Genomic DNA, 18,115 nt, shown 5'->3' with positions numbered 1-18,115 from the left:
CAGGGCTGGGAGGGAGTTGAGTCTCCGGACTGCCTGGTGGCAGAAACTGTCCTTGAGCCTGCTGGTCTTGGCTCGGAGACTCCGCAGTCTCCGACCCGATGGCAGCAGGCTGAAGAGGCTGTGGGAGGGGTGGGTGGGATCGCCAGCGATCCGGATGGCTCTGCGGGTGAGGCGGGTGTTGTAGATGTCCTGAAGGGGGGGGAGAGAGACACCGATGATCTTCTCAGCTGTCCTCACGATGCGCTGCAGAGTCTTACGGCAGGACACGGTGCAGGCGCCGTACCACACAGTGATACAGCTGGTCAGGATGCTCTCTATGGTACCGCGGTAGAAGGAGGTCGTGATGGGGGTCGGGGCTCCAACTCTTTTGAGCTTGCGGAGGAAGTACAGGCGCTGGTGGGCTCTCTTGGCCATTGATGCCGTGTTGTGGCTCCAGGACAGGTCATCGGATATGTGCACTCCCAGGAACTTGGTGCTGCTCACTCTCTCCACTGCAGCACCGTCGATGGTTAGTGGAGCATGCTGGGGGCGCACTCTCCTGAAGTCCACAACAATCTCCTTCGTCTTCTCCACATTCAGACGGAGATTGTTGTCCTTGCACCACGTGGCCAGGCGGCTGACCTCGTCCCTGTAGGCTGTCTCCTCGGACTCCTCGGACATCGGACTGCACAACATCCTCGACCACCTTGACAACACAGGAACCTACGCAAGCATCCTGTTTGTGGACTACAGCTCTGCGTTCAATACAATCATCCCAGAACTCCTCATCCCCAAACTTCTCCAGCTTGGCGTGTCCCCTACGATCTGCCAGTGGACCCTCAGCTTCCTGACAGGACGGACACAACAGGTCAGACTGGGAAATATATCATCCACAACACGAACCACGAGCACTGGAGCCCCGCAGGGATGCGTCCTCTCTCCATTGCTCTTCTCTCTCTACACGAACGACTGCACCACAACGCACCCAGCTGTCGAATTCATAAAGTTCGCAGACGACACCACGGTCATCGGTCTCATCAAAGACGGCGACGAATCTGCGTACCGACAACAAGTGGAGCAGCTGGAGCTCTGGTGCAGCCGGCACAACCTGGAGCTGAACACGCTCAAGACAGTAGAGAGATGATCGTGGACTTCAGGAAACATCCATCACCACAGCTACCCCTCACACTATCCAACTGCTTGGTGTCAACCGTTGAGACCTTCAAGTTCCTGGGAATAACAGTCTCCCAGGACATGAAGTGGGAGGTCAACACCAACTCTATCCTGAAAAAGGCCCAACAGAGAATGTACTTCCTGAGGCTGCTAAAGAAGCATGGCCTGCCACAGTAGGTGCTGCAACATTTCTACACGGCTGTCATCGAATCCATCCTGTGTTCTTCCATCACTGTTTGGTTCGGGGCCGCCACAAAAATGGACAAAATCCGACTTCAACGGACAGTTAGGACGGCGGAAAAAATCATTGGCGCCGCCCTACCCACTCTCGAGGACTTGCACACTGCAAGAATCCAAACTAGGGCGCGAAAATCCAACTGGACCCTCCGCACCCTGCCCACCACCTTTTCCAGCTACTCCCCTCAGGCAGGCGCTACCGACCCATGCGCACCAAATCCAGCAGACATTTAAACAGCTTCTTCCCCCAAGCCATTAACTCTTTGAACTCTTTCAACAGTAGCCAAAATGGAACTGTATAGTGCCACTTAGCAGTTTTTTTTTTTTTGACGAGGATACTAGTGCAGCGTGTTCTACCGGAAACAAATTCCTTGTGTGTTCTACATACTTGGCAATAAAGATGATTCTGATTCTGATTCTGATCATTCGACATGTTACAGTTGAGGACACCCCACAAATAAAAGTGTATTTTATGGGGTTCCTTGAGGCAGGGAGTCCACTGGAGAAAGCCTTTCAACCCTCATTTGCAAGAGACTTGAAGAGCTCAGCATCCCATTTGAAGACTGTAGAGGGCGGTCTTATGATAATGGAGCAAATATGAAAGGGAAGAGGAAAGCAGTCCAAGCCAGGCTTCTGGAAAAAAACCCAAGGGCTTTATTTGTGCCATGCGGAGCACACACAGTGAATCTGGTGGTAGCTGATGCAGCAAAATGCTCTCCAGATGCCACTTGCTACTTTGACTACCTGCAGAAGATGTTCACACTGTTTTCGGTCTCTACTCAGCGATGGTCCATTTAAAAAAAAACATGTGACCATAACCCTGAAATCCTGGTCAGATATAAGATGGGAGAGTCAAATCAACAGCGTAGAAGCTGTGAGATACCAGGCTGCAGAAGTCAGAGATGCACTTATAGAGGTGAGGGACAACGCCACAGACCCAACAATAAAAATCGAGGCACAAACTCTAGCTGAAGAGGTTGGATCTTACAGATTCTCAATCCGCACCTTGGTCTGGCATGACATCCTGACTAAGATTCAACATGTCAGCAAATTATTGCAGTCAGTCACAATGCAAATGGATGTTGCAGTTGACCTTCAGAGAAGAACTGAAGCCTCCCTTGTAACCTACAGAGACAGTGGATTTTCTTCTGCTCAAGTGTGTGTCAAGGAGATGTGTGAGAAGATGAATATAAAGAGTGTCCTTAAGCAGAAGAGATTGCGAAAAACAAAGAGACAGTTCTCCTATGAGGTTCCTGACCAGGAAATGACAGACGCCCTCAAGAAAATGGAAGTTTCCTTCTTCAATGTGGTGGTGGATGTCTCCATTGTGTCACTGCGGGAAAGATTTGAGACATTGGGTGAAGTTGAGAAGAAGTGAAGAGCTAAGTCAACAATGTCAAACACTCAGCAACACCCTCAGCTGTGGTGGGCAGTCAGATCTGGACTGGAAGGAACTGGTACAGGAATTGCAGAGTTTTCCAGCCCCGGAAAAAGCCAAAATGACAACCTTTGAACTTCTCAGCTTCCTACAGGAGAAGAAATTGAAGGAAGTTTACCCCAATATGTGGGTCGCTCTGAGGTTTGCTGTCACCATTCCTGTAACAGTTGCTGCTGCAGAGAGGAGCTTCTCCAAATTGAAGCTCATCAAAACGTACCTGAGATCCACCATGTCTCTGGAGCGTTTAAATGGACTTGCCCTGATGAGTATAAACCGTAAAATGTCTCGGCAGGTGTCATTTGATGACACCATAGATGCCTTTGCTGCCAGGAAGTCCAGACGTGTCAAATTTTAGTCTTTAGTTGACAGATACACTGGACAAATTAACTGTTGTTACTGTTGAGTTTGTTGTTACTCAACTTAAACTGTTGCTCAGTTGGCTGTTGTCATTGAATTGTATTGGGGGCGCCGGGATGTAATATCGCCTTGGGCACCAAATTGGGTAGAGCCGGCCCTGCGTCTACCTGTCAGCTATGTCAAGTGTGGCACCACGGACAATGGAAAAGAGAGAAGCCTGAATCGGTGAAATATAGAATTATTGAGATTGAATTTTATTTATTATTGTACCTATGCATGTCTGTGACTGTAAAGTGTTCTTGAGAGCTTTTAAAAAGCGCTGAAAATGAAATGTATTATTATTATTATTATAAGTGCAACAAAGGCCAGTGTTTCAACAGAATCATTGTACATGTCAGGCAACCGGTGAGCCATTATACCTGAGCCCTGAGGAACTCTGATGTCATTTTCAGATGACAGAGTGACAATCTCTGCCACACCCACAGATGGCCAAAAATAAGTGGATTTTGTTGCTTTATCACTCATGTTACACCAGGGCAATATTATTCACTGTGTATTACATGTGTCTGTTTATCCGGGAAAGCTAGCAACCACTCATTTGATGACAATGAGGTTAAAATCTTAGCAAAAGAACATAGATGGTTTGAAAGGGGAGTAAAAGAAGCAATTTTTATAAAAAAAGCTAAATCCTTCATTAAACCGATATGGTGGGGTGAGGTTCAATTTGGATCGTTCGAACAATAGCCTGCTTAGGCAACATAGGTTAGGGAACATTAGTAAAGCTGATGAAGTGATACCGGAGGGAGTGGGGCAATCAGGCCAGTCGTTAGTCAGGAATGTAGGAACAATCGGTGGGGCTGCAGGGAGTGGTTCTCTGGTCCCCCCGACCTGAGAGTAGGGACCTATCATAGCAGTTTCCGGCGCCGCCATGTCTGGACATTAGGGATATATATATATATATATATATATATATATATATATATATATATATATATATATATATATATATATATATATATATATATATATATATATATATATAGGGCCAAAACTACCAGTTGTCACGGTTTGCAAGGTGGTGATGGTGGGTGCGGATCCCAAAAAGCAGGCAGGAGGGAGCAGGAGGTTGTTTGACAAATTGTATTAAAATAAAGGTCAGCAGGAACAAAATGTAATACATCAAAATCATCTGAATGGAAAAAATACAAAGTAGCAAAAGAAGACCAAAAGTAAAAGTCCGCCAAGGTTAAACAAACACATACACAATGCATGCAGCAATCAAGCAGCAAACAAACAGTGAACCGACAACGGATGGTCTTGCCGGGTGTCCTTTTAAGTGACAGTGATTATAACGACCAGCACCTGCGAGGCTGCCGGCAGGGCTGGCGTCGCTACCCGTTGGTCGCCAATCTGATCGGGACGACCAGCACCTGTGCAGGTGCAAGCGGGGCCCACAGCGCCCCCCGTTGGTCGCCAACCAGATCATGACACCAGTAAGACTTTAGCTCGCTGAAGAAGCATCTTGGATAAGAAGCGAAACGTCCGGCACCTTCAAAAAAGTACAGATGACGGCTGAAGAAACCTTTTCATTGATGTGTATTACATGTTTAGATGAAGGGGCAGAAAATCCACCTCATTTACCTGATGTGTGTGTATGGACGGTTCATTTCTCTCTGCCCTGCAATTGACTGGAAACCAATTCAGAATGTCCCCCTGCCTACTGCGGGAAGACAGGAGCGATGGGATGCAGCACGGCCCGCGACCCTTCAAAGGATAATATGGATTGGAAAATGGACGGATGGATCGATGGACGGATGATGGATGGATGGATGGATGGATGGATGGATGGATGGATGGATGGATGGATGGATGGATGGATATTTGTTACACTTGAACCACCATAATCTGCTCACTGGGAAGATTTTATATGAAAACTCCAGACCAAAATCATGAACTAATTAAACCAATTTAAGAGAGACCTCCAAAGGGCTGTAAATCAGCAGGCTATCAATACCTCACACAAACACCTGTTGCATGCATGTCTTCAGAGAGCTGTCATGACGGTTGTTCGGAACTTAAGTGTGTTAATGGATGCTCAGACTAAGAGGAGCCATCTGATGGTTTGTGGACCAAGAGACACTTCCAGTCTTATGGGTAAAATGTTTCAAAATGAGGGTCTGCTTTATATGCTGATGAACTGCATCAGTTGTAGCTGTGGTCGTTGATTGAAGATGATTTGAAAAATGAGGCAATATTTCACATTATTTTAGTGCACTCGTTTATTTCATGACATTGTGTAACATAATTTATGATAAGTGGAGAAAGGAAGGAACACACATTGACCAAGTCTCATAATATACGTTTATAAAATATTACAAACCGTGCAGGTCGGGTTGTACTACTTTCTCATAACAAAAAAAAAAAACTCCAGAAGTCAAGGCGATGGTCTTCTTGTCCACCATCTTCTTTTTCTAATTCTGTTCTTCCATCATCCAGAAGCCGTGTTTCTGTAACTCTGGCAGGTTTATTCTTATAAAAAAAGAGCAAATAGATCACTTAAGATTGAAATTAAATCTAGAGAAGAGGATTATTTGCATTTGTGTCACATTTGTGTTTTTCAACCTCTTGTCAGGGCTTTTGGTGAGTAAACATTTCAGAAGATTTTGGAAATCATGACTTGGACTTGTTGGAGACACTGAAAGAGGGTGCACCATCAATAATATGAATATAAACACAGATGACTCCATTGTTTGGGAAAAAAGTATATTCCTTATGTGAAATGCTCTTTTTGTGTATGAACCTTTCTGTGTCGGAGACGATGGTTCCAGGCATATAATCATTTCTTTCAGTTCACTGTAGCAATTAGAGTAGAATGGTGGTTCACCTAGAGAAGCAAATACATTCAATTTAAAAACACATTTGCATGACTCAAGTTAAAAATTAAGTACACATTCAACCTTAAGTAGGCTCTTTGGTGCATATTCTCCCTTTCACGCGAAATGAGCCAATTTCTTTCACATCTTGCTCCATATGCATGTGCCATTTCAATAGATTCAAGACTCCCATATGTAAAATTGTAACAAATGCTTCAAAATCTTACTCTCCAATGCCACTGTTAGAATAACTACAGTTGTTGCAAGTGTACCCCTTACAATATATTCTGACTTAAGCACTGGAGAAGCTATATCCCTTAATAGGTTCCATACCTGTGTACATGTAGTAGAGAACACAACCAAGGGCCCAGAGATCGGAGAGTGCCGTAGTTTCAGATCCCTGGAGAATTTCTGGAGCCATATAGGTTGGTGAGCCTGCAAACGATAGGTGGCCTGACAATGACTCAATAGAAATAAAATAGAATGTAGGCTACACATTTGTATCAAAAAGAGAAGGGGCAAATGCAAATGTTTGAGTAACATCCAAATGATTAGATTTTAGAAATCTACCTATAGCATGTATTTCTCAGCCAGCCATCAATTTCTGATACTAGGACCCCAGAAATCCAAGACCAATCCCTGGTGTCTTGGCGTAAAAAGACCAGTCACCATTCAATCACAAGACATGTTGATACAGACAGTGGGAGCTGAACACAGAATGTCGGAACGGAAGAGATATGTGAACTACATTATTAGGGACATCCATCCATCCATCCAACAATCCATTTTCTGCCACTTATCCGAGGTTGGGTCGCGGGGGCAGTAGCTTCAGTAGGGAAGCCCAGACTTTCCTCTCCCCAGCCACGTCTTTCAGCTCTTCCTGGCGGATCCCTAGGCGTTCCCAGGGCAGCGTGGTGACATCGTCTCTCCAGCGTGACCTGAGTCTTCTGCCCGTGGGACATGCCCTGAACACCTCACCAGCGAGGCGTCCAGGAGGCATCCTAATCAGATGCCCGAGCCACCTCATCTGGCTCATCCCAATGTGTAGTAGAAGCAACTCGACTCTGAGCCCGTCCTGGTTGACGGAGTTTTTGACCTTATTTCTAAGGGACACCATACAGAGAAAGCTCATTTCGGCCGCTTCTATTCGGGATCTCGTTCTTTCGGTCACGACGCATAGCTTGTGATATTAGATGTGGGTTGGGATATAGATCAACCGGTAAATTGATGGCTTCACCACCGGTCCGTCAGTTGATCTCTCTCCCTCTTACCCTTATTTGTGAACAAGACTCACAGATACTTAAACTTCTCCACTTGGGGCTAGATCTCCCCTCCGACCCAGAGAGGGTACGCCGCCCTTTTCCGACTGAGAACCATTGTCTCAGATTTGGAGGTGCTGGTTCTCATCCCAACCGCTTCACATTCGGCTGCAAAATGCTCCAGTGAGAGTTGGAGAGCCCCGCTTGAAGGTCCCAACATTACAACATTCGGGACATCTTTCAGTCACAAATCTGTAACTCATGTAATGTCAACGGACTGATTACGAACCTTGAAACCTTTTCTTGATGTCTTGGTGTGTTGTGTCAAATTTTATTTTCCCCGTCTCTTCAGATGTAGAACACAAGGCAAAGAAATACTCAAGAGTGTCAGTCTCTGTTTTGGAATAACAAAAATTACCCAGTTTTAACATGCCGCTACTATCCAGTAGGATCTAAGATGGAAGAAAAACAATTACGTCAACAATAATTCAGATAATAAATGCAACATAACAATATTAAGAAGAAGTCAATGGTGCTTCATACATATGCTGACATACACAAACCTTAGCAGGTGTTAAGTCAGAGAAAATGATTCCTAACTTGTGGATGTGCTCCAGTCCTTTGACCAAGTCCAATCCGAACTTCCTCACAACATTTTCTGGCAGACATCCATCACGAATTATCACAGATTCCAAGCTCCCACCTAGCACATTCAAGACAAAGTTGACAGGAGACATAAAAATCCAGACATGAAAAGAATTACCAATATTGGTAAATAGATGAGAGAAAGTCGCAATTAAACTGCAAAAGAATGATGAACGTGCAATATTGTTGCCAACCTAACCTGGAGTTCTAGTAAACGGATCCATGCAAAGTTAGAAAAAAACTGTTATTGGTAACCACTCATGTGAGAACCGCCACTGACCAGTGCAGAGCTCCACAACTAGCCAAAGGTGTTTTCTTGTCTCATACCACTCATAAAAGCGTACAATGTTTGGATGCCCCAGATCTTGGCAGAGACGGACCTGTCAGGCAAAAAGAAATGAATAAATACATTAAATAGACGATGGTATATGCATAATGTGGCCCTGTAGTCAAGTGGTTAGAACATGGACTTGACAGTATAGAGGTCCCAACTTCAAGTCCCACTCATCAGTCCCACACATCCCTTTGCGTGTTCTCCCCAGGCCCAGATGGGCTTTCTCTGGGTCTTCCGGCTTCCTCCATCCCACATTCCAAAAACATCCATGGCAGGCTTAGCGAACACTCTAAATTGTCCCGAGGTATGAGTGTGAGTGAGGATGGTTGATTCTCTATGAGTGCCCTGCAATTGGCTGGCAACCAATTCAGGATGTACCTCACTTAGTGCCTGAAGATGGCTGCGATAGGGTCCAGCACCCCCCACAACCCTAATGAGGATAAACAGTATGAAAAATGGATGGATGGATTGTATGTGCATATAGGACTCTTGCAGATGGTGCATATTACGTTTTGGTGGCCATAATACAATTTTGAGACGAAGGTAGCCACTGAAATTTTACAGTGGATATAACAGGTTTCCATACCCTGATCAAATGCCAGGTTCTAGTCATAAAAATATAGAGACCAAGAAGAACCATTTCAAACCTTTTCATTGATTTTCCGAACTGCTTTATCCTCTTGACGGTTGTCGGGTATGCTGGAGCCTATCCCAGCTGTCTGCGAGCACTAGACGGAGGTCACTCTTTGTCACGGTTTGCAAGGTGGTGATGGTGGTTGTGAATCCCAAAAAGCAGGCAGGAGGGAGCAGCAGGGTGTATTTGACAAATTGTATTAAAATAAAGTCAGCAGGAAAAAAATCTAAAACATCAAAATCATCCAAACAGAAAAGTCCAAAGTATCAAAGAAAACCGAGAGTAAAGGTCTGCCAGGATCATACAAACCTGACAGGGTGCAGCAAACACATACAACGACATACAATGACCCGACCCCGAATGGTCGTGCTGTGAGTCCTTTTAACTGCCACTGATAAGGACGACCAACACCTGTGCAACTGAGGGCGGGGCCGTCAGCGCTATCTGTTGGTCGCCAACAAGAACGTGACAGTCTGCCACGGATTGGTACGACCAACACCTTTGTAGGTGCCGGCGGGGCCGACAGCGCCACCCGTTGGTCGCCAACCAGATTGTGACACTATGAACCGGTTGCCAGCCAACCGCAGGGTAGACAGAAACAAATAAGCAGCCGTACTCACACTCACACCTAGGAACAATTTGGAGTGTTTAATCAGACTGCCATATATACGTTTTGAATGGGTGAGGAAACTGGAGGGCCAGGAAAAAAATCTATAGACAAAATCCACACTAGACCTGGAATCGAACCCATTATCGCTGCACACTCGACAAACATGGGCAAGTGTTTTTGTAGTCCTAAGGATGAAGGTGCAGCATTGCAGCGCAAAGCAAAATGATTAACCTTATTCTTACTTCTTCATACATTGAGAACCAATGGTTCACATGTGAAGATCGTCTTCACGTGATAAATAGCTATCAGTATAAATGTAATAAATATAATGTAATGTGGAGGTATGCCGTGGAGAGGAGAGGAAGATCGAATGAAGATCAGTCGCAGCAAGACGGAATATATGTGTGTGAATGAGAGGGACCCATTTACAAGAGTGATGCTACTGTTAGAAGAGATAAAGAAGGTTAAGTACTAGGGGTCAAGTGTGGAAAAGAGGTGAAGAAGTGTGTCCAGGCAGGCTGGAACGGCTGGAGAAAAATGTCAGGTGTGATGTGTGATAGAAGGGTTTCAGATAGGATGAAAGGTAAGGTGTATAAAACGGTGGTGAGACCAGCCATGGTATTTGGACTGGAGACAGTGCCACTGAAGAAAAGATAGGAAACAGAGCTGGAGGTAGCAGAAATGAAGATGTTGTATGTTGTATGTGTCCCGAGGAGAGAGAGTGGCTAGTTCGAAAGAAGAATGCTGAGCCTGGAACTGCCAGGCAGGAGACCGAAAGGAAGACCTAAAAGGAGGTTTATGGATATTGTCAAAGAGGATATGAATGTAGCTGGTGTGAGAGAAGAGGATGCACAAAACCGGGTTAGATGAAGGACACTGATTCGTGTGGCGACCCCTGAAGGGAAAAGCCGAAAGAAAAAGAAGATAAATGTAATAAATATAATACAGTAGTTACATACAAAGAAAGCAACCTACATGGTTGGTAATTTCCGGCCTTTTGGCTTTAACACAGCATTTTAGGGCTACATAGTTCAGAGTCCCCATCCTCCTTCCTTTGTAGACAACAGCCATAGAGTCTCTTCCAAGTTCCTCATACAGGTTTATGTTCTCCATCTGTTGACACGAAAGATGAGGGAAAAGGGACAGATCTAAAGCAAATACTGTACCTTTTGTTCCATATACATCAAGGAGTGATATTAATGACACAAACAGACTCATAACAACCTTGGAAATGCATAATTATACAGTAGAAAGAATACACATTTCAATGCATCTTAATATGTCAATACCCTTGTGATCATAACCACGAAACCAGCGGGTGTAATAAGAACTTTCAGACATCACAGCAGTCTTGCATCTCAATATGCAACACCATGATTTAAGCACCTATCCCACTTAGAGGCTAAGAATCGGGACTGCAACATTTGTGATTCATTCAAAGTCACAAATGTTCTGAATGTGCTCACCAAATGTTCCAATTTAAACAATTTTATTGCAAAAAGAAAAAAATCATTGAAACGGTTGTAGAACATCAGCTGAATATTAATTGAACGTTTTGCAACCTTGAACGAACCCTGAAAAACACTGAGAAGCCTTTGCAAACAGTCACAATGGTTTGCCCCTCAATGGGATAGGGGCTCAACTAATTGTGCGAATGGGGCTTTATTCAAGCCGTTTTGATTTTTGTTCTTTTTTTTGCTGAAATTATAATGTCTGAAGACTTGTTGAAAAACACCAAGACAAGTTTTTTTTGTATTTCACGATTCGTGTCAGATGTCTTCACATTTGCAATCTTTAAAATATACCTCTGATGGCCAATTTCAAGGTACTGAAGGACAAACGCAGCACGGAAGGTTTCATCACAATGCCCGGTTTTAAACATTGGCTAACCCCCTAACCTCCGGTTTACTTCTTTAACCAGTGAGTTGACCAACTCTTACATATGCGTTGCTCAAACAATGCTTCCTCACATTGTTGGTTCAAGCATCATCAAAGTTTACTGGGTGGTTAACAGCACTGAATCACACCATTTCTCATTCGGTTTACTTCTGGTTTTGCGAAAAAAAAATAAAAATAACAATGGAAAGCCAACTTCAATATTTGCTAGAGAAAGAGAGAGCTCTACCTTTGAACCACGAGAAAGTGTTTATCTTTCCAGTTAAAAATGTACATCTGAGTGGAAGCAGTCGTAACATTGACAAATCTTAATGTAATGTAAGCCTTCTACTTTGATATATGACATCACAATCAGTATAGCTAAACTCAAAGATATGTTATGCATACACTTCAGAGTGCAATACATATGAATACAAATGAACACATAACATAACATCAACAATAATGCAATCTGAAGAACTACTCGTTCATATACCTTGAGTCCATTTTATATAAGGATAACAACGTGTCATAATATAAATTCAGTTAGTCGATAAAAGTGATACAAAATACTATAACTGCTGAACTTCACTTAATTTTTGAAGTGACTAGACTTTCATCACAATACAAATAATAGTAATAGTAGTAATAATAATAATAATAACAATAATAATAATAATAATAATAATAATAATACATTTCATAAGCGCGTTTCCAAACTCTAAAGGACACTTTACAGTCACAGAATAAAGCATTCAGTGGCCGTGCAATGTATGATCAGATGTAAACAGAAGTAGAGTACCCTCAATATTTTTGCACAAATGTAAATATCAATCTAAATTAAAAGAAAAAAAATGCTCTATCTATCCATCCATCCATTTTCTGAATGCTTATCCTTGCAAATATTGCGACCGTGCTCGAGACTACTCCAGCTGTCTTTGGAGAGTATTTGAGTAGCTGAACTGGTTACCAGTTGAAGGAAATAAATCCCTTTATTTTGCCACATTAAACATTGATCAAGATAAACATTAAAATTGTAAGTTTAATCGGTACAAATATCGCTTTGCTCTTAATAGATAGATAAGAGAGTAAAGAAGGAGACTTCTACCCACTCTCAACTGTGGAGAAGATGGAGCGAGCCATCACTAGATATGTGAAACGCTGGCTTGGTGTTCCACGCTGTCTTTCCAACATCGGCCTTCATGGCAAAGGGGTCCTTGAGCTTCCAATCACAAACCTCACCGAAGAGTACAAGTGCGCTAAAGAGAGACGTCAGATGACCCTCACGGACTCCAGAGACCGGAAGATCAGTCAAGCTGCACCCCCCTATCAACTGGACGGAAATGGACGGCATCCATTGCAGTGCAGCAAGCCACAGCAGCCCTAAGCCACAGCGACATTGTGGGACACGTTTAGCTAGGAAGAGGGGGGTTTGGCCTTACAAACAAACCTTCTTGGCTTAATCGATGAGAAGGTTTCTTCAGCCGTCATCTGTACAAAAGTGAAGGTTTCGGACGTTTCGCCTCCTATCCAAGAGGCTTCGTCAGCGAACTAAAGTCTGACTGGTCGCATCGGCCCCATTTATATATCCCTAATGTCCAGACCTGGTGGCGCCGGACACAGCTATGATAGGTCCCTACTCTCAGGTTGGGGGGGCCGCGGGACCCCCCCCTGTGGCCCCACTGATTGTTCCTACATTCCTGCTTTTAGGTGCAAATGTACTGCCGATTGAGGCCCACTAGTGGTATATGAACTAAAAGCTAGCAACCACTCATTTGACGACAATGAGGTTAAAATCTTAGCGAAAGACCATAGATGGTTTGAAAGGGGGGTAAAAGAGGCGATTCTTATAAAACAACAAAATCCTTCATTAAACCGGTCTGGTGGTGTGAGGTTCAATTTGGATCGTTCATACAATAGCCTGCTCAGGCAAAACAGGTTAGGCAACTTTCGCAATGCTGATGAGGGTCGTTATGCTGATGAGGTGATACCGGGGGGAGTGGGGGTAATAGGCCAATCGTTAGTCAGGAATGTAGGGACAATCAGTGGGGCCACAGGGGGGGGTCCCGCGGCCCCCCCAACCTGAGAGTAGGGACCTATCATAGCTGTGTCCGGCGCCACCAGGTCTGGACATTAGGGATATATAAATGGGGCCGATACGACCAGTCAGACTTTAGTTCGCTGACGAAGCCTCTTGGATAGGAGGCGAAACGTCCGAAACCTTCACTTTTGTACAGATGACGGCTGAAGAAACCTTCTCATCGATGGACCACTCCTGTACGACTGAGAGCTTACACAGACTTCTTGGCTTAAGGCTTCAACATCGGAAAGAAGGAAAATGGTGATGGCAGAGATGCGCCGCCAAGAGGAAGCTGAAAGAATTGCACAGGCTGTCTCTCTTGCTAAGCAGGGACAATGGATGAGGTGGGAAGGCCTGGAGAAGAGAAAGCTCAGCTGGAGGGATCTCTGGGAAATGGAGGCAAGCAACATCAGCTTCATCATCAGAGCTATCAATGATGTGCTCCCATCTCCAAAAAACCTCCACCATGGTATGGCGAAGATCCAACCTGTGACCTCTGTCGAACTCCAGGAACTCTCAAACACATCCTGACCGGTTGTAAGACCAGCCTCACACAAGGCTGCTACACCTGGAGGCACAACCAGGTCCTGAAGAGTTTGGCAGTTGTCCTTGAGAGCAAGAGGAATACCATCAACTCCTTGCACAGCAGCATTGATTTTCATCCGAGAGGGACAGAAAATGCCAAACCATCCTCCTGCTAAACCAGAAGTTGGACAGCTATCCAGGGCCCGCGATTGGGAGATGCGGGTTGACGTTGGCCAGCAATTGGTTTTCCCAGCGGAGATTGCAGCCACCACCCTCAGACCAGAATTGGTGCTCTGGTCCCCTTCACTCAAGGCTGTCTACATCGCAGAACTCACAGTCCCATGGGAAAACTGTGTTGAAGAGGCCTATGAGCGCAAGAAGCTGCGCTACACAGAACTCGCAGTGGATGCGCAACAGCGGGGATGGAAAGCCAAGGTATATCCAATTGAAGTTGGATGCAGAGGGTTTGTGGCTTCCTCCACCATCAGGCTGCTAAAAGACCTGGGTATCCACGGACAGGCTCTGCGGCACACAGTTAGATCAGTCTCTGAAGCCGCAGAAAGAAGCAGCCAGTGGATCTGGATGAAGAGGAAGGACCCTTGTTGGGCTTATAGAACAGCAACCTAAGACAAAACACCCCTCCCCCCCACCAGCTTCTCAACATCTGATTGGGCATGGGACAAGCGCGGGCGTGATCAACCTGTCGCTGGCCACCATCGATGAGGGTGTCTAGTGATTAAAAGGCCGATATGTGACAGGTTGTAAATTATCGTATTTCCTATTTTGGTTACATTCGCGTAGTTCTATTGGTTTACAAATGATATATATCGAAAATGTTTATTTAAACATGGAACGCCTGCTTCGGTTCATGTTTCGTGTCGGACCGATTTAGATCGTTGGACCGGAAATTGTTGTGCGCGTACGTTTGCATTAGATCGGGGCATTCGAAGTAAACCACTGTTGAGTCAAGACGTATCACATTGCTTGTCTTGTGGTTTTTTTCTGGATCCCACAACACCGTATCTCCCTTACTATAGTGGAGAGCGCAACATTTTGGAGGCACCGCTGGGATATTTGCGTTCGAGTGTTGTCTACTCGCCGTGGGTAGAAGCTCGCGCCGAATATCCCCAATCAACCCAGTCGGAGTGGCGTCGCCGTTTACTGGTTTGTTTCTACATGTGCTCTAGTTGCATCTCTGTGCGTACAGCCACCACTAGAGGGCACTGGAAGACTTTGAAGTGAATCCGGCCAGCTGAACTGCGTCTACCCTCTCGAAAATGGCGTTAGAGGAATTACAGTTGGACATCAAAGGCAAGTTATTTGGACTGAATTTTCAACAGTTGTCAGAGTTATGTGCTGAAATCCAAATATCTGGACTGGAAAGAGAGCAACTTACAGGAAAGACTCGAGGCCAACTAATTAATATTGTGTCAACCTACATTGAAAGAGCTGAATTAGAGCTAGAAGATGGAGGAATGTCAGATTTGCTACGTATAAAGGACTTGATTGAAAGTATAAAAGATTTTGAACCAGGAATAGCCAAACCAAGTGAAAAAGGTCGGGATGCAGTGCGAAAGAGAAGCATAGTGCCCCCAGACACTGCCCCCTGGCGCAAAGATTTCAAAATATCTGGACAAATAGGTGAACTCGGACAAAAAGATAAACTCACATTTCCTAATTTGGTCAGACAGATAGAAAGTGGGCTCAGTAAAGGCTACCAGGGGGATGAGATCATCGATGCAGTGGTTCGTGCCATAACACCAGGTCTGCAGTTGAGAAGCTACCTCGAAGGGAAAGAAAATCTTACCCTAACTTCTTTACGAAGGATTCTCCGATCTCACTATCAAGAGAGAGGAGCCACTGAGTTGTACAAGCAGCTCTCATCGGAAGTGCAGACTAATAAAGAGTCCCCACAGAAATTTCTACTGCGTGCAATGGATCTTCGTCAAAGGATTCTTTTTGCATCTCAAGAAGCTGAATCAGGGGTGAAGTATGATCCCACGTTGGTCCAGAGTTTATTCCTGCACACAGTTCTGACGGGGTTACAGAGTGACAATGTAAAGAGTGACATGCAACCTTTCCTCCTGCTAACCACCACATCAGATGAAGTACTGTTAGAAAAACTAAACATGGCATGTGCAAATGAAAAAGAGCGACAGGAAAAAAAGAAAAATGCTGCTGCACGGGTGACAACGCTGAACACTGTCCAGGTAGATGACACACCAGTCCCGATTGGGAAGAAGACAGTCTTAAAGCAGAATACTGTTACTGTGCCGAATGAACTCCTTTCAGAGATCAAAGAGATGAGGTCAGAGATGATGCTGTTAAAAGAGCTGCGTGCAGAAGTGTCCCAGATCAAAGAGACTATTCAGAAACCAACAGCCACTTCTCAGCCCACCAGCGGAGGACCTGAACGCCTGCCTGACCACTACCCTGAACAGGTCGCCTTCACTCCACCTTCACAATATCAGGTAGATCCACCAGCCAGGCACTACTACACCCAGCACTCCCCATCAGCTCTTCAGCAGTACCACCCAGCACCAGGGCCCAGGCCGATGAGGGGGGCAGCACAGTTCCAGCAGCGGTTCGCCCCTCCGCAGTACTACATGCCCCGTCGCCCTCAGCCCAGGTGTTATTCTTGTATTCAGACAGGTGAAGAATATTGTCAGCACTGTTTTAAATGTGGAAGTAGTGAACATTTCAGAGCAGGCTGCAAAGCACAGAACTCAGCTAGGAACCATGCTTTAAACTAGAAAGGGTTACTCCAGTGGGACATGGTGTGACCACAGAGACAGATAGGTCCCAGTGTTACAGTGGTGCTATGAAAATGGAATGTAAGCCCCACACACGTGGCCCCGTTCAGAAGAGACATAAGCAGTCATTTGTCGAGCGTACAGATAAGAACCAGTGTGGCAAATTACCTTCGGTCAGGGAGTTAGTGGGAAAGAAATGTCTTATTCGGTGCTTTTTGGGTAACAAAAGGGTTGAAGCACTCTGGGACTCGGGGTCCCAGGTGTGTGCTGTAGATGAGTTATGGAAACAAACAAACTTACCTGACGTGTCATTGAAAAATGTGAATGAACTTATTGACCCTGATAACACTCTCAATATTGTGGCAGCTAATGGAACGGATATGCCTTATGTAGGATGGCTTGAGATATCATTTAAACTTGGTGCTAATGATCCAGGGCTACTTGTACCAGTATTAGTACTAAAAGGTGACCAGCAACAGTGTCCTATCATAGGGTTTAATGTCATTGAGCGTCTTGTGTTAGATAGCCTCTCTAATGAGTCACAAACAGGGGATACAGAAAAGCTCTTGAAATCGGTTAGACTAGCTTTTCCCCACCTTAAGCGCAATAAAGCTGCCACTTTCATAAAAGCAGTTAGTCTGGGACAAGCACATGAGTACCGTGTAAAAACAACAAATGAGAGATTCACTATAGCCAGGCATAGCTCACTTATTATTCCATGCAAAGTACAGGCTAAGCCCTTTAAGGAAGATGTTACATTGGTTTTTGAGCCAAGTGAAAACCCACAGTGGCCAGATGGCCTCGAGCTTTGTGACTCGTTGGTCTCAGTTAAGGCAGGTTCCATCCCTAGGATAGTTGTTAGTGTCCAGAACCCTACTAATCATGATATTAGGTTTCCAGTAAAGGCTATTATTGGTACAGTGCAGTCGGTAGGGTCTGTCTACCCACTTAACATATTTAAAAGGGACCTTCCTTCAGTGGTTGTCAATGAGGTCCATGTCCAGAATACCACCATCGCTCTCAGTGAGCAGTGGGACCCCCCAATTGACCTTTCTCATTTGGACGAAGATAAAAGAAAGACCGTTCAGCAGATGTTGAGAGAGGAATCGGCATCATTTTCAAAATCGGACGACGACATAGGGTGTGTGGAAAACCTACAAATGGACATTTTGTTGAAAGACACTGAGCCTGTTTCAAAGACATATATGTCTGTCCCAAAGCCAATGTACAGAGAGGTGAAAGACTATTTACAGGACTTGATAGCGCAGGGGTGGGTGGAAAAGTCCACTTCCTCCTACTCATCCCCTGTCGTCTGTGTCAGGAAAAAAGATGGTACACTGCGC

General features: G+C 44.9%; 1 protein-coding gene across 3 annotated transcripts; it reads right to left on the bottom strand.

The window, feature by feature from the left end:
• Nucleotides 1-4,988: 4,988 nt before the first annotated feature.
• Nucleotides 4,989-11,909, bottom strand: LOC148896270 (inactive serine/threonine-protein kinase ULK4-like). Of its 3 annotated transcripts, XM_088998702.1 has the most exons (8): nucleotides 10,515-11,909; nucleotides 8,242-8,341; nucleotides 7,880-8,019; nucleotides 7,606-7,768; nucleotides 6,391-6,492; nucleotides 5,985-6,068; nucleotides 5,807-5,879; nucleotides 4,989-5,713 (listed from the first exon to the last, which is right to left on the bottom strand). In XM_088998702.1, the coding sequence occupies exons 1-8, from the start codon at nucleotides 10,755-10,757 to the stop codon at nucleotides 5,656-5,658; spliced, it is 963 nt and encodes a 320-aa protein (XP_088854828.1). In that variant the 5' UTR covers nucleotides 10,758-11,909; the 3' UTR covers nucleotides 4,989-5,655. The 3 variants fall into 3 exon arrangements, with proteins under 3 accessions (XP_088854828.1, XP_088854827.1, XP_088854826.1); XM_088998701.1 differs by having other exon boundaries at nucleotides 5,638-5,879; XM_088998700.1 differs by having other exon boundaries at nucleotides 5,638-6,068.
• Between the last annotated feature and the right edge of the window lie 6,206 nt (nucleotides 11,910-18,115).

The sequence above is a fragment of the Hippocampus bargibanti genome, linkage group LG06 (assembly GCF_051943395.1).
Source record: "Hippocampus bargibanti isolate YZ-2025 linkage group LG06, ASM5194339v1, whole genome shotgun sequence".
NCBI lineage: Eukaryota > Metazoa > Chordata > Actinopteri > Syngnathiformes > Syngnathidae > Hippocampus > Hippocampus bargibanti.
Note: the sequence above shows the minus strand (reverse complement) of the source record. Positions and strands in the feature narration are given on the sequence as shown.